This window comes from Aquarana catesbeiana, linkage group LG04 (assembly GCF_042186555.1).
Source record: "Aquarana catesbeiana isolate 2022-GZ linkage group LG04, ASM4218655v1, whole genome shotgun sequence".
Taxonomy (NCBI): domain Eukaryota; kingdom Metazoa; phylum Chordata; class Amphibia; order Anura; family Ranidae; genus Aquarana; species Aquarana catesbeiana.
In genome coordinates this window covers 305,077,775-305,095,682 of record NC_133327.1, presented here as the reverse complement: position 1 = coordinate 305,095,682, position 17,908 = coordinate 305,077,775, and the positions used below count along the sequence as shown (strand labels likewise).

Here is a 17,908-nt window from a genome sequence, read left to right as displayed (position 1 = left end):
AAATCAGATGTTTTACGGACAGGTGGGATTTCCGCTGAATTTCAGCCAACCGAACACTGGCTGTGTATGACCAACAGAAATGGGTACAGACTCTTCTGGCCTGCCTTAGAAGATCTTACAAACCTGGGTATCTGTTTAAGAAATGCTGCACCACCAAATTGAGGGCATGTGCCAGGCATCCCACATGTGTTAACTTTCCCTGTCAAAGGGCGGGAAGAAGGTTAATGCCATTATCACATACCACCATTCTTGGTTCAAGCTTCTGTGGCGTGAACCACCTCTGGGCCTCCTCCTGCAGAGCTGAAAGAATCTCCGGTGTGGCTCCTGTCCCCTAGACAGACCAGCTGAAACACTGTATGGTATCTTTTAGCCTTACTCATTGAAGGGTCCCTTGAATGCTTAGGGGGTATTAGTGGTTTATAAGACAAGTAGGAGGGCATGGCGGAGGAGGGGGTGGAGCTGACAGATCTCACATCATCACCACCAGCTGCATGGAGACGTGAAGGCAAAACAAGCTCTAGCACTGAGGCCTGTTCTGCATCCTTTGTAGTTACAAGCAGAGTTACCCAGTGTGCTGTGAATGAAATATATCGTCCCTGACCATGCTTGCTGGACCACGTGTCAGCAGTAATGTGTATATTTCTGCTGACTGCCTTGGTCAATGATGCCAAAACATTGCATTCCACGTGATGGTACAGAGCTAGAATGGTCTTACATGCAAAGAAACAACGACTGGGAACCTGCCATTGGGGTACAGCACATTCTGCAGATTCATGGAAGGGAGCAGAATACACCAGATGGAAAGGCAGGAGTTGTAAAGCCAGCAATTTGAACAAGCTGGTATTTAGATGCTGGGCATGTGGATGGCAGGGAGTGCATTTTTTAATGCAGCAGTTGGGGCAGATAAATTTGACTGCTATATTCTACAGCTGGTGGTGTGCTGCTGGCAAATGTGTTGCAAGGACCTGTGACACCCTTTGCTATACCATCATCCCCGTCAGTGGAGGCTGCTGTGAGGTCATGAGATATAGGGGGAGAGGTAGACATGAAAGGTAAGGAGTGAGGAGGAGAAGAATTGTGTACCTTGTATGTTGCTTTCAGGTGCCCTTGCCAATGTGCTGAATGGTGGGAGGTTAAAAGCCTTTTCAAGCATGTGGTACCCAAATGGCTTGTGTTTTTGCCATGCTTGATCTCCTTGGAGCACCGATTGCAAATTGCAACAGTGCGATCATCTGCAGATGTGCAAAAAAAGGTCCACAGAGCTGTGCTGTGGGAAGTGGGCCAGGAGATAACAGCTCCACAATCTGATGGAATAGCTGCTCTTTACTCATCCATGACGGCTGCCTCTGGAGGACATCCAATTTGTTGTTTATCAGTGGCTGATGCTGTGTTAAAATAATTCAGCTGACTCCTCCATGCATGATGCTGGGGCTATGGCAGGAGTAGCTGTGGACATGGAGGCAGAATAAGCCGCTCTGGCAGCTGCAGTGGACTGCACACAAGTATCAGCTTGGGTCATAGAGGATGAGGAGGATGAGGATGGTTTAGTAAGCTATTCCACCGCCTCCTCTGCATTCTGTGGGTGGATAGCATGGGCAACATCACTAAACAGAGACAAATGTGCCCTGCCTGAGGACAGACCACAGCGGCCTTTGCCTGTAGACACAAATGCTGCTGGCCCCCTCATAGTGGCATTCGAATGTCCGCCTCTACTTGTTGGCCTTCCAAACATGAAGGGGGGGCTTATTACCCAAATTTGATAGAAACTGGAAAATGTGTGATTGGATGCACTTTATTGGATGAAAAGTGGTGTTTTGTGTGCTTTAAATTGAGGACTGAAGTTGACAGAAATGTAAATTTTACAATAAAATAAATTAATAAAAAAGGGGAACATCAGCGTTCCAGTCAGAAAAACTGCAGCTGACAATTAAAAAAGAGGGCAGGCAGGGGGCAAAAAAAAACCCACTAAATGTTTTGTAATGCTGTGTTAAACACTGCCCTACACTAACACACTACACTGACACACTATGCTCATACTATGCTATACTGACACACCATACTCACACTATACTAACACTACACTGACACTCTACACACTGCAAAAGCTTCCTATGTTCAGGTGCAAGGCTTCATCCAGGGCCCTAGAATGCACTGTACAGCACGCAGTGCATTGTGGGGTGCTCAATGGGCGAACATCCCCGCAAATTTAGGTGGTCGCCGAATGGGCAAACAGGTGATGTTCAGGCCGAACATTCGCCCAATACTAATGAGCACCAATGAGGCAGCACTGATGGGCACTGATGAGGAAGCACTGATAAGGGGCACTTCTGAGGCTGCTCTGATAGGCGGCACTGATGGGCATTGAAATTTGGCACTGATGGGCACTAATAGGCGGCTCTGATGGGCACTGATTAGCATTGATGGGACTGCACTGATAATCAGGGCACTGATGATCAATGCCCTGAATATCCGTGTAAATGATGTGCTGACAGGATTAGTGGTTAACGGCACTCCTTTTCTCCCACAGGTGCAGTGTGGGAGGAAAGGACTGCCGATAACTGGCAAGTCTGTTAACGTGATGAGCTGTGATTGGACACAGCTGATCACATGGTAAAGGGCCATTGTGATTGACCCATTACCCCGATCTGTGAGCAGCTGTGTCCGAAGGACACAGCAGTCACAGAGCGTGCCCTGGATGCATACCACAGGAGGCACAGAGGGGGCAGGGTTCTGGGAGGACATTTATTGACATCCTCCCAGAACTAGATGACCGTGCTGTAGCCATCTTTCGGCTATAACATGGTTGGCAAGTGGTTAAAGTGGTATTAAACCCAAAACCAAAAATGTATTATATTGCAGCATACCAATCATTAGATGTGGTAGCTGCATCAATTTTCTTTTTCTTTGGCTTTTTTCCCTATGTTTTCACCTGGTGATCTGGCCAGCACACACCTCCTGTATTAGAGAAACACAACTCTGGAGGAATAAGAAAACGAGGCACAGTAGACAGCAGTATTATCAGTAGGGGGAGGGTTGAGTTAAATGTATTAGCAGATTTAGATATACTAACAAACTGAAGCCAAACACCAGCTGATACTTTAAAAGCAGTTAGAGCAAAATTTTTTCGTTTGGGAAAAAGGTTTTACATGAATACACAAATCACCCCTGCCCATGTTAAGTGGTTTGTCTCATCCATGTAAACTGATACACTCTGCTGGAGAGTGTGTGATTCTGAAAAAAACAGACTTGTGGCTGGATCACCAGATGGAAATGGAAGAAGGAGAGTCTAAAAAATTAAATTAATACAGCCATCACATCTAAGAATTGGTAAGCTGCAATATAATAAATGTTTGCTTTTGGGTTTAATGCTGCTTTAATGCTTGGAATCCAAGCAGAAAAGAAAAGTTAACATAACTGTTTTCTCTCATGCATGGTATTATCTGTGATGCTTGTAACAAAATTAACTGGGCGTAATATGAATGTTATAAAAGTTGAAAGTAAAGTGTCTATTGTTTACATTTTATCTCAAGTCTACCCAGTGATGAGATCTTTAAGCTATTGTTATGTGTGCAAAACTCCTTGCAGTCCATTTAATCAGTCTATAATAGGAGAATTTAAAAATATCTGTTGTATTATTTATTGAATTAAAATGACACAATGAAGTGTGATACCATCATAATTGCCATATCAGGTTAGTAGCCCTTGGAGGAGAGATCTTATTGCTGCTGATTATAGGAATTGATTAGGCGCTTAGGTGTTTAACTTACCAGCATGCAACAAAAACTGAAATCTATTATGCCCAGACTACACTTTTAAGTTCACTTTTGTTTACCTTTTTTTTTTTCTAGATCACAGCTCCCCTGTGTATCAATATAGCATTAATATACTTATTTTGCAAAAATAAAACAGCTTTCCATTTATTCTACCCATGCTTACCTCACTCTCTTCATGGATGTGTAAAAACCCTGCTTCATTACTTCTGCCTTACTTCCTGGTCAGACTTTAGGTCAGTTGACTAGCTGATCTCATTAGCACTCACCCTGCATCATCTACCCTCAGCTGGATCCACTCCTTCCTGTGTCATGACCTAAAGTCTTTTAAGGAAGCAAGACAAAAGTAATGGAGCAGGGTTTTCAAACATCCATGAAGAGAATGAGGTAAGTGTTGGTAGAATAAATGTAAAGCTATTTTATTTTTGCAAAAAAGGTACATTAATGCTATATTGGTACATAGGGGAGCTGGATTTAGAAAAAAAAAGTTAACTTAGCCTTTAAAGTAGTAGTTCAGGCTAAAAGTAAAATCTCTAAATGTACTTGCATCCACAATCTAAGACTAACCTATCTAGCCCTGTAAAGAAGAAATTGCTATACATACCTTTCCTGAAGCTGCTCTGGTCAGCGGTGGCTTCTCTTATGTAGGCGGGTGCAGAAGAGGCAGCCGACACAGAGAAGCCCCACGGTAACTCTATGGGTGACATCACTTTCCAGTCATTGTTGGTTGTCTCCTGCACAGAGCTTTCACTGCTAGAGACTGAGCCGGATGGGCTTCAGAAAACGTATGTATAGTAATTTTTGCTTTACATGATTAGATAGGTTAGTCTTAGATTGTGGATGCAAGTAGATTTAGAGACTTTAGTTTTAGGGTGAACTTTCACTTTAAGCACATTACAAGCTGTGCCTTACATATCTTTGTTTCAAATAATATTGCATGGGGATTTCAGTACCAGATTTACATTAGACCTAACATTCTGTTAGAATAGTTCTGGTACAATTTCATATATTTATTTTATTTTACTAAAACAAAGTATGATTTAAAAATGAAAAGTGGTGGTGTAAGTGATCTTAATGATAAAGATATTATTAAAAAAAAAACAGTCTCATATATTAAGACTTAGCACATACCGGAGGACCAGGTGGTCCAGGGACGACGGCTGTAGCAGTACCCTATGAAGAGAAAAGAGTTATTGTTGCTAAAAGCACTTACATTGGTTGTTTTTACAAGCGTAATGAAATTTAGGGCTGAAACAGTGGTTTGGCTTAAAGAAAAAAAAAGGACAGGTGTGGGTCATGATTTAGTGTAGAAATATAGCTTAGCATCACTGGTAGAGCATCTTGTAGCAGCATTATTCGTCTACAATGTAAACACTGCAAAGCTGTACTGAGGAAACTCTCTGTAGGGAATTGAGGGATTGTATCTATCTAGTTTGTAGCTATGGAAGATGGAACAATAAACTGGTCATTTTACAATGCAATATTGATAAAATGTGGACAGTCAGCACACTCTGATAATGTTTGGTGTAATGAACTCATTGTGTGCAAACAAAACAATATCTAATGTTACAAGGACTGTGCCTGATGCTGCTTAAAGGGCAGGATGGGTATGGTAATGTAAAATACACTATGTGGAAATGCTCGAACCTAAACTAGTATGGCATGGTAGGGCCCTAGATAAGTTATAAAAGGTATATGAATAAATACCATGCTGATATAATATAAAAAAGTACAATCACTTTTTTTTTTCATTGGAAGCTAGGAAGATTACCTTCCTTTCTGTTCTCTGTGTATACTTACCAAAAATCTTTAAAACAAAATCCGTGGTTCCTACGTCTTAGCCAGGAATCCTTGTTTTGAAACATTTATCATTAAGAAAAATCTTATCTTCTTTGCTTTCATAAGTTTTGTCATTGATGCTTAAAATTCTAAAAAAAATCTGCATGTGAATCTTTTAGAAACTTTAATATTAAAAGAGAATGGAATTTTTTTTTTTCATTTTAGATTAGTACTTACCTGTGTGAATGGAGCATAAGATCGATGCTGCAGCTGTCCCCCTCTGTCTCTGCACTGAGAACCAAGCCACCGAATATCGCGATGGCTCAGTTTTCACAGATCCCAGAGAGGAGAGCTGCTGACTGTCAGTCAGCGTCTCTCCTCTCTGCTTCTCCAAGCTCCATGATGAGCTATGGAGGGGCAGGGAGTGGCCATCTCAGCGGCTCGCTGAGACGCTGAGACTGCCATCAATCAAGGCAGCTGGCAGATCCAGACTTGGAAGTTGAGATAACGAGCTGCCTCGACTGATGGCAGTGATGTCAGCAGAGAGCAGATTCAGACCGCTTTCCACTGAAAACGGGTCACAGGAGTACAAAATGAATTGTGACCCTTAGGAGAAGCCCAGCCTAAAAAAGCTTAGGCTGGACTTCTCCTCTAAATAATTGTTCACAACAGAGATCTACATGAGGCCTGAGCACTCAATGAACTTCTTTAAAAGACTATCAGGGCATTTATAGTTGCAATTTAAGAACAGTAGAAAATCAAAAATGTAATTGGCCTGAAATAGTTTGTCATCAATCTTTAGAGAAGCACATTAGTAAAAGTTACCTTGAACATATACAAGCTGCCCATCCCATTGCCTTCAGTAAGTGGCACTCCCTAGAAAAGGAAACAATACATTAAACAAATATACAAAAACATTGCTATATGGGTCTGCATACCATTTTAGTCTTCAAATGTTGAAGATTAAAAGATTAAAACAGAACTATATAATATATATATATATATATATATATATATATATATATATATATTAAATATATATATATATGTATATATATATATATATATATATATATACACACTGTTACCAAAAGTATTGGGACACCTGCCTTTACACGCACATGAAATTTAATGGCATCCCAGTCTTAGTCCGTAGGGTTCAATATTAAGTTGGCCCACCCTTTGCAGCTATAACAGCTTCAATTCTTCTGGGAAGGCTGTCCACAAGGTTTAGGAGTGTGTCTATCAAAATGTTTGATCATTTTTCCAGAAGCACATTTGTGAGGTCAGGCACTGATGTGGACAAGAAAGCCTGGCTCGCAGTTTCCGCTCTAATTTATCCCAAAGGTATTCTATCTGGTTGAGGTCAGGACTCTGTGCAGGTCAGTCAATTTCCTCCACCCCAAACTCGCTCATCCATGTCTTTATGTACCTTACTTTGTGCACTGGTCCAAATCATTTGGTGGAGGGGGGCTTATAGTGCGAGTTGTCTTTCAAGGGTTGGGTCTGGCCCCTTAGTTCCAATGAAGGGAACTCTTAAAACATCAGCATACCAAGATATTTTGTACAATTTCATGTCCATTTTCAATGCCCCTAACTTTGTGGGAACAGTTTGTTCCATCATGACTCCTGGCAAATCCTTTAGGGTCCTTTCACACTGGGGCGGGCGTCGGCGGTAAAGCGCCGCTATTGTAAGCGGCGCTTTACCGTCGGTATGCGGCCACTAGAGGGGCGGTTTTACCCCCGCTAGTGGCCGGGAAATGGTTATAAACCACCGCAAAGCGCCTCTGCAGAGGCGCTTTGCCGGCGGTATAGCCTCGCCGCCCCATTGATTTCACTCCGAAGATGCATCTCCGCTCCGAAGATGCTGCTAGCTGGACTTTTTTTACCGTCCTGCCAACGCATCACTCCAGTGTGAAAGCCCTCGGGGCTTTCACACTGGAATGAAAGCAGCGGCACTTTCGGGTCGGTTTGCAGGCGCTATTATTAGTGCAATAGCGCCTGCAAACCGCCCCAGTGTGAAAGGACCCTAAGAATAAAAAATGAGGCTAGAGAAGGAAGGGTTGTTTTTTTTAGCTGTTTTTGTTCTCATTGGAGTGATTCACTACTCCGTAACAGCAATCTTTGTCACTGAAAAAAGTGATAGAAATTGAAAACTTTTATGTCTGTGCCAAGAACAAAAGGTAAAGAGAAATCTTCCAGTGGGTCAACTGTCTAAGAGGGGAATCCCCAGATTACTTCTAACTTCCTGTTGCATTTGTAAGACAGGAAGTGAAGAGAAAATTCCCAAAATAGTACACAGATAGCAAAAAGTAAACTGGGAGTGTTGTAACCCCTTAATAACCTATTCAAAGCTAAAAAGTACTCCTTTAGGCTGATTTCACACCGAGGAGTTTTTGAAGCACTTTTGCAATAAAAAAAGTGCCAGAAGAGCTCAAGAAAAATGCTTCTCTTTAAATTCAATTTAAATGTATGTGTTCATACTGAGGCATTGTACTTTCGTTGCAGTATAAAAAATCCTGCTTTGTTTGCTGCATTTTTGGAGCATGTTTGGTCAGTTAAAAAAAATTGCACCAAAACGCACCTCCCCATTGAAATCAAAGGAAAACACAGAAAAACGCCTCTAAAACACACACGTTAAGTGTTTTTGGAGCAGTTTTTGAGTCACATGTACTTTTAAAAATGCACTGCAAATGCTGCAAAAGTGCAGCAAAAATGCATTAGTGCATAGGCATTTTATAGGCAATTTTAATGCGAACCAGTGTGAAAGTAGCCTTAAGCGAACATTTATTATATTGCAGCTTACCAATTCTTAGGTGTAATTACTACATTCCTTTCCTGTCTTATGCTTTCTTTTCATTGTTTTCACCTGGTGATCTGGCCAGTAAGTCTGTTATTTTTCAACAGAACAAGCTGTCCTGCAGATGTAGCAGTTAGAGGGCTGAGACAAACCATTTAACTCTGATAGGGGTGCTTACAATGGACACAAAAACACCAAACCAGCGCTGTCCCCATAGGCAACACACAAAATGTAACAGTCTATATAAAAGTCTATATAAAAAAGATCTCCTTGCTCTAGGTCAGGGGTCTTCAAACTGCGGCCCTCCAGGTATTCAGGAACTACAATTCCCATCATGCCTAGTCATGTCTGTGAATGTCAGAGTTTTACAATGCCTCATGGGATGTGTAGTTCTGCAACAGCTGGAGGGCCGTAGTTTGAGGATCCCTGCTCTAGGTGCTGCAGCTCTCTCAAACATCCACTGGGTGGCAGATTTGATCTGAAACATACGAATTAAAGAGTGCGTAAAACTGCCCTAGTGTGATACTGTTTAATACTAGAATGCAAACTCAAATTAAAAAGGGTTACACTCACAAACATGGATCTGAAAGTCGCATGTATAGCAAGATGGATGTCTCTTCTCCTGGCCTGATAGAATGGGTTGGCTCCCAAAAACGAGTGATGTGAATGGGGGATGTATAGAGTGGACTCCACTTCTTCCTCATGTCCCACTGTGTTTGCTGCAAGACACGCACTCAGACCAGCCGGCACTGTGTGACGTCACTCGCGGCCATGAGTGAAAGACTGTGTGAGTGAAGTAACTCCTCCTGACTAGCAGAGCGGTTCCCAAGACAACATGTTTTCTGAGGCATGGCCTCAGTCTTCAGGTCACGCCCTTCTTTCCTCTTACCTGCTTTTATATATGAGAAACCTCCCGCCCCTCCCATGGAACAGCCAATGCTATTCTACAAGTCAGGAGCAAGGAGCTCACAACAGGAACTATATTTGAAGTGCATTTACAGAGGAGAGGGCCTGATAAATAGAAACAGCATCCAAACAATTATATATATACACATTTATTGCTTTTGCTTTAAAATAATGCAATTAAAAATACAAATTCAAAATAGATATATTGTTTAACCACTTCACGCCCGCCCTATATCGGATTGACGTCCGGGAAGTGGTTCAGTTATCCTGACTGGGCGTCATATGAAGTCCAGCAGGATAACATGGGGGCGCGCATCGCGGTGATCGGTGGAGCGGTGTGTCAGCCTGACACAGCGCCACACAGATCTTGGTAAAGAGCCTCCAATCACAGCTGATCATGATGTCAATAGGAAGAGCCGTTGATCGGCTTTTCCTCACTGGCGTCTGACAGACGCGAGTAGAGGAGAGCCGATCGGCGGTTCTCCTGACAGGGGGGGTCTGCGCTGATTGTTTATCAGCACAGCCCCCCCTCAGATCACCACACTGGACCACCAGGGATCTCCACTAGGACCACCAGGGAAGGGGCAACATGTAGATGGCCAGGTATGTACCCCATGGCCATCCACATGTGCCCAATGTGCCCAATCTGTGCCAATCAGTGCCCACAAATGGGCACTGACTGGCACCAACATGCTTCAGGTCTGCCCAGCAATGCCACCAATCAGTTTATTCAGTGCCACCAGTGTCATCAGTGCCACCTGTCAGTGCCCATCGGTGCCACCTGTCAGTGCCCATCTGTGCCCATCAGTGCCCAACAGTACCCACCTATCAGTGCCCATCAGTGCCACCTATCAGTGCTACCCATAAGTACCCATCAGTGCCACCCATAAGTACCAATCAACGCCACCTATGAGTGCCCATCAGTGCCGCCTATGAGTGCCCATCGGTGCCACCTATGAGTGCCCATCAGTGCCGCATACCAGTGCCACCTATCAGTGCCCATTAGTGCCGCCTATCAGTGCCCATCAGTGCTGCCTATCAGTGCCCAACATCAGTGCCACCTCATCAGTGCCACCTCATCGGTGCCCATCAGTGCCTCCGTATCAGTGCCCGTCAGTGCAGCCATATCAGTGCCCGTCATTGAAGAAGAAAACTTACTTATTTACAAAAAATTTTTACAGAAACAAAGAAAAACTTTTTCGGTCTTTTTTTATTTGTTGCACAAAAAATAAAAACCACAGAGGTGATCAAATACCACCAAAAGAAAGCTCTATATGTGGGAACAAATGATAAAAAAATTGTTTGGGTACAGTGTTGTATGACCGCGCAATTGTCATTCAAATTGCAACAGCTGAAAGCTGAAAATTGGCCTGGGCAGGAAGGTGTCTAAGTGCCTGGTATTGAAGTGGTTAATTATACTATTTGAAATGCTTAAAAACATTAAAAATATATAAATATATATATATATATATATATATATATATATATATATATATATATATATATATATATACACATGTGCATTAAAAAACGCACACACATACACATACAGAATAATATAATAGAATAAAACAAAATTTGATTTGATCCTCGTTGATGTCATTAATCGTATACATGCTTGGAGAACTATTTTAAATTTATTGTGAATTATTATCATATTTTTCATCCTTATTATGTTGAGATCATCATTTTGATTCTGATTTAAAATATCTACCAGGTTTCTGCTGATTCTATATTGTTATTAACCTATTCATGGTATTAAATGATTTTTGATTTCTAAGCATTTATGCACAATTTCTACTTTTGAGAATTCTATATACATATATATTCCACATATTCCTACATAATCAATTGATCTGTCAATAAGTATGCAGGTTAAGAGGGTTTATAAATATATCAGCTATATCAAGTATAGAACATTATAGCATAATATATATATATATACAACAAATTGGGTACTACAACAGATGAACTGACTGGGCCCAAGAGTAAAAAAAACCCTAGAAGGAGTTCAAAAAAATGGACAGAGAAAACAATCAAAAGACCTAGAGATACCAGACATCTCAGAAAGCATCTGTGAGGACAAGGAGGAAGAACTGGCAAGTGAACAGTTGCCAACTAAAGGAGAGATGGCGGAGATGTTCACAAAATTAAAAACATCTATTGATACAAATGGGAGAAATGGCCACCTTACATGAGGACTTGAATCTTGAGGAGGGTGGAAGGCACAGAAGAGCAACTGGATGTACAAGCAGTAACAATAAAGGATTTGAAAGAGCAGATGGTAAGACTACAAAGAGATCAGAGAGACACAATGTATCAGTTAGAAGACCAGGAAAATTCTTCAAATAAGGGGAGTACCAGATATGCAGGGAGAAGATCTACAGATAAAAATGGATAAAATAGTGGGGCACCTGCTGGGACTAAAATAGACTGAAAAAAAATAAAGTTTGAAAGGGTGCACCGGGTAAGAAGCTACATTGGCAGTGAAAATACCAAGAGATATAATAGCAAGATTTCATTATTTCCAAGGTAAGGAGCAGATCTAGCAGGTATTGACATATCCCTAATGGTGGTTCCTTCTCAATATCGGTCAACTGCCCTTTGTATGTGTTGGGGTTCATATCTCTTTTTCAAGAATTTTTTAGTTAGCACAGTAGCCTGGTCCTCATAATCCCTAATATTACTACAATGTCTGCGTAAACGGTAGAACTGACTGTAGGGTATGTTCTCCTTCCATTTTGGATGGTGGCAACTCTTTTGATGGAGATAAGAGTTGCCAGCTATTTCCTTGAAATTAGTTTTAGACGTGATGTTGCCATCAACATCACTACTCAGTTCAAGGTCCAAAAAAAACAAGGAATTGGAATCCACTACATGAGTAAAGTGAATACCAAATTTATTGGTATCACAATAGGAGACAAATTGGTCCACAGTGTCAAAGGGAATTGTCCCAAATGATCAGGACATCATCTATATATCTCTCATAGTATACCAAGTGTTTGGCAAAGGGGTTATGTGACCAAATTTGGGATTTCTTCCAATACCCCATGAACAAGTTGGCATAGCAGGGTGAAAAATGTGCGCCCATAGCCGTGCCAGCTACCTGTCTATAAAATTGCCCCTGGAAGGAGAAATAATTCCTCTCCAGGGCAAATCAAGTACATTGACAGATGAACTCAGACTGGGTAGGATTAATGTAGTCTGTTTCAGATAGGAAATGCTCAACCGCCCATAATCCACCATTATGAGAAACTGACGTGTAAAGAGAACTCACATCCAATGATAACCACAAATATCCTTGTTCCCATAATGTTGTAGGGAATCCAGAACATGTGCAGAATCCTTGATATAAGCAGGAAGGGAGGTGACAAGGGGTTGGAGGAAGGTGTCCACATACTGAGACACCCGACTAGTAATTCCATCCATACTCGCCACTATAGGTCTGCCTGGTGGACATATAGGATCCTTATGGACTTTCGGGATGTGATAGAAGTAGGGTGTCTTAAAGTAATTAGCCAGAAAGAATTGTTTCTCTGATTTTTGTATAATACCCTGAATAAAGGCTTGGTTCATCAACTCTATTAGTTCTGTTTTATATCCTGTAAGGGGGTCATTTTGAAGTATTTCATATGTAGCTTCATCTGATAGAAGTCTAAATGCTTCCTTTAGATATTCCGCCTTATCCTGGACAACTATATCTCCTCCTTTGTCCGCTATACGAATAACGACATCACAGTTCTCTTTCAAAGCAAATAAGGCCTCTTTTTCCCTTGATGAGAGATTATGCTTATTCACCTTCCCCTGTGGTGACTCACATATTTTCCTAAAATCTGCATACATCATAGCACCATAGCATAAAAAGTTTTGATAAATTCATTCTTAATATGATGTGGATAAAATGTGGACTTTGGACAGAATGTGGAATGTATCATCCCATTAGAAAATGATGTAGATAGGGGAACCTCCACCTCCGACCCTCCCTCCCAGAATAGTTCTTCTAAGATGTTTATTGCCTATTTGTCCATTTCATTCAAGCTTATATCATGTATTTCCTCTACTGGGGATATAGGTACTTTTTGGGTACTATTTGATGGTACAGTGTTTACATTCTCAACAGTTTTTAGGCTATAATAGGGCTTTACTGTGATATCTCGTATATACTTGTGTAGATCCCTGAACAGTTCAAATAAGTTGGCATTGGTGCTTGGGGCAAAGTTTAAACCTTTTTCTAGGAGACTAATCTCACTCTCCACCAATAAATGTGATGATAGATTAAAAATCTTCCCTGTAGACATTAGGTTTCTATCTTTCCTCTCTTTGATCTCTCTTTAGAATGGCATTGGCTGTTCCGTGGTAGGGGCGAGAGGTTTTTCATATATAAAAGCAGGTAAGAGGAAAGAAGTGCATGACCTGAAGAAGGAGGCCACGCCACCGAAACATGTTGTCTTGGCAACCACTCTATTAGTCAGGAGGAGTTACTTCACTCACACAGTCTTTCACTCACGGCCGCGAGTGACGTCACACAGTGCTGGCTGGACCGAGCGTGTGTCTTGCAGCAAACACAGTGGGACATGAGGAGGAAGTGGAGTCCGCTCTATACATCCCCATTCACATCACTCGTTTTTGGGAGCCAACCCATTCTATCAGGCCAGGAGAGGAGACATCCATCTTGCTGTAAATGGACTTTCAAATCCATGTTTGTGAGTGTAACCCTTTTTAATTTGAGTTTGCATTCTAGTATTAAACAGTATCACACTAGGGCAGTTTTGCGCTCTCTTTTCTTTGTATGTGTGCTTACAATAGACAACTTTTATTTATGTAAAACTTTTATCACAAAAAGAACACAACTGTTGCTGCTTTTTAACTGCTTAAAACGTGTTAGCTTGAGTTTATATTAATTTGTTAGTGCACTGAATTCTACTTGAGCATCTAATACTCCCCTCCCCCCCCCCAGACCGACGATGCTGCTGTGTAAGGGTGTCTGTGTTGCTTCATTATCTGGAGTGTAGGCACTTTAATATAAGAGCTGTCTTACTGGTAAGTAGCAATATATTATATTTTTGGTTTTGGGTTTAATACTGCTTTAAACTGTAAATACCAAATACTAAATGTTCATCAGTGACTAAAATTCTAATATAACACTTAGCTTAAAGTGTAAGTTCACCTTACAGATTTTTCTGTAAAGGTGAACTTACCCTTTAACACATCCAATTATGCAAAGCAATATTTTGTAAAAAAAAATATGACATCTGATAACATATTCTATAAAGTAAACTTGTATTTACTAAAATGGTAGCAAAATCACATTTGGGATTTAATAGCTACAAAAACCTGAATCAATATTATACTAATAGTGGTCTTTTCCTGTTTTCTCCAACCAGAAAGACTTTTATCAGCTGTTCTAACCATACATATAGTTAAATCCACAAGGATAAAATAATTACATTCCAAAATTCCTGTACCTTTTCACCCCATAAACAGACTAATATGAGGGGGCTACAAAAAGTTTTCTTTTTTTTTTTGTATATTTCTCACACTTAAATAATTCAGATTATCAAACAAATTTTAATATTACACAAAGATAACCAGATTGAATCCAAGATGCAGTTTTTTAATTATTATTTCATTTTTTAAGGGAAAAAAGCTGCCTGGCCCTATGTGAAAAAGTAATTGCCCATTCCCATGCTGAATCATGAATGAACTGTGATTAACCAAAATTTTTTAGAAAGCTGAGTTAAATTTAATTTGCCACACCTAGGCCTGATTACTGACAAACCTATTGAATCAAGAAATCACATAAATAGGAGCTGTCTGACAAAGTGAAGCACGCTAACAGATCACAAAAAGCCACACATCATGCCACGATCTAAAAAAAAATCAAGAACAGATTAGAAACAAAGAAATGTGCATGAATCCATCTAGGAAGAGTTTCAAAGCCATTTCTAAGGCTTGGGAACTTCAGTGAACCACGGGGAGAGCCATTATCCACAAATGGAGATAGCTTGGAACAGTGGTGAACCTTCCCAAGAGTGTCCGGCTTACAAAAATTACTCCAAGAGCATGATGATGACTCATCCAGGAGGTCATAAAAGAACCCAGAACAACAAAGAACTGCAGGCATCACTTGTCTCAGATAAGACAAGTGTTCATGATTCAACAATAAGAAAGAGACTGGGCAAAAATGGCATCCATCGGAGAGTTCCAAGGCCAAAGCCACTGCTCACCAAAAAGAACACTAATGCTCATCTTAGATTTACCAAAAAACATCTTGATTATCCCCAAGACTAATACAGCATTTCATAACAAGAACATCATACCAACAGTCAGACATGGTGGTGGTAGCGTGATGGTCTGGGGCTGCTTTGCAGCTTCAGGACCTGGACGACTTACCATAATTATTGGAACCATGAATTCCGAGCTCTACCAGAAAATCCTGAAGGACAATGTCCGGCCATCAGTTCGTGACCTCAAGCTCAAGTACACTTGGGTTATGCAGCAGGACAATGATCCAAAACACAACAGCAAGTCCACCGCCAAATGGTTCAAACAAAGCAAAATGTAGGTTTTGGAGTGGCCTAGACAAAGCCTGGACTTAAATTCAATTGAGATGCTGTATCATGACCTACACAGGCCGTTCATGCAGGAAAACCCTCCAACGTGGCTGAATTAAAATAATTCTGCAAAGAAGAGTGGGCCAAAATTGCTCCATAGCAATGTGAAAGAGTCATTGCCAGTTAGCATAAACGTTTGATTGCAGTAGTTGTCGCCAAGGGTGGCACAAGCAGTTATTAGGTAAGGGTGCAATTACTTTTTAATATAAAGCCAGGCAGGTTTGGACAGCTTTTTGCCTTAATAAATAAAACCATAATTTAAAAACTGCATTTTGTATTTACTCGGGTTATCTTTGTGTAATAATAAAATGTGTTTGATGATCTGAGTCATTTAAGTGTAACAAATATGCCAAAAAATTAAAAATCAGAAAGGGGGCGATTACTTTTTCACACAACTGTATGGGGTACGGCACTTGTATGTACAGATGATCAATGTCTGTTTCTTGAAAAAGCTCAATTATTCTTTAAATACACACTGGATAGATGCCCCTCAAGGTCACACCACACATTTAGCAAACATGAACTATGGTATGCAAGGAAATAGAGCTCAAAATAATTCTGTTGCTATAAGAAGATATTTTAGTAGCAAGCACAATATTGCTATGCAAACTACAATAGATGCAATAATTTAAAAATTCTAAACTAATGAATACTTACTAAATGACCAACTAGCTCTGGCATGTCCCCTTGGAGAAAGGGATACCTAATAATACCAACTGTTGTATGACCTAGCAAATCATCATCTACAACAATATATAACATTTTTCTCTAACCTTTTTTACTGTCCTGCTCCAGCCAAATTATCTCTTCTACTTTCACCTCATCCCTCATTACATTTTCTATATCTTTTATTCCCATGCTTGCACACTCAAAAATGGAGACTTTTTAACAATCTTAAATTTGCTTAGTCTGTATTTACCCATACAATGCTATCATACTTTTCAAATTAATCTGCCATTAGAGGAAACTTCAACATTCAAATTTGAAGCAGAACAGACACTGCTAATGTATGATTGATAGTTGTGCTTGCATATATTTTCTGCTATTTTTGACATTTTTCTATTATGCGTGTCACGTAAGTCTTTGGCTGTTAAATTTCTCTTTTAGGTACTGGAAATCTGCCATGGTCAATCTTGAGCAACCAGTCAGATTTTGATTTACTCTTCTAGAGATACATGAACAAATTGGCTTTGGATAAAAAATGCATCCAACTGTTCAGCGCTTTAAGCATGAAAATGAATATTGTGCACACCTGACACCAAAGATGGGTTTCCTGTATCTGAGGCTTAAGATGGATTTTTAATGTAAATTGTTTGTAAGAATATGTCACTATACTATTCACCAAATCACCATATAACATGGTTATGCCTGACAGATGGAAGGTCTGAAGATCTTCACCATTTTTCTAACTGTTATCTATTGTCAAGAAAGCAACTACATATTATTAGTCTTGCAACTACATCTTCTATTGCTATAGTTTTAATAAAAGACAAAAGGAGAAGCAACTAAAAAGACCGCAATTTTTTTCATCTTTCATCTTATGTTATAACATACTCAGGACTCAGGAGCAGAAAAAAAAGTTGTTAATATGTAGCTTATGTATTTTAATCACTTTAATGAATTCATTTATTTTAATCCCTTGTGCAAGAAGCCACTGGTCCCCTCACCTTTGTTACCATTTTCTATTATAGTACCACCTTCTTTTACAAGTTTTCATTAGTACTATGCACATGCCTGCACCATTTGCTCCCTTGAAGTGAACCTGTCCTAATAAAAATGTATAAAAAGAACCTTGCTTTGCAAGTGAAGGCCCTATAAGGTCCTAGAACATGGCAATCTATTATTGTGCAGATAGAACTCTGCAAATGTATCATATAAATATATTTTTTAAAATCAAAGCAGAGACACTCCTTCCCTGGATACCATGTGGCAATGCCACACCTTTCACTAGGTCCTTTAACCGCTTCAGCCCCAAAAGGATTTGCCCCCTTCCTGATCAGACCATCTTTTGCGATAAGGCACTGCGTCCCTTTAACTGA

General features: G+C 40.4%; 1 protein-coding gene across 3 annotated transcripts in view; it reads right to left on the bottom strand.

Annotated features, from left to right (window-relative positions):
- The window catches only part of COL19A1 (collagen type XIX alpha 1 chain), a 1,371,841-nt gene that overhangs the window by 255,722 nt on the left and 1,098,211 nt on the right, over positions 1-17,908 (bottom strand). For all 3 annotated transcript variants that reach the window (XM_073626739.1, XM_073626741.1, XM_073626740.1), the window contains exons 39-40: positions 6,375-6,425; positions 4,902-4,943 (exon numbers count right to left, since the gene is read on the bottom strand). In XM_073626739.1, coding sequence (XP_073482840.1) covers positions 4,902-4,943; positions 6,375-6,425 — 93 coding nt within the window. The remainder of the gene's footprint in view (positions 1-4,901; positions 4,944-6,374; positions 6,426-17,908) is intronic.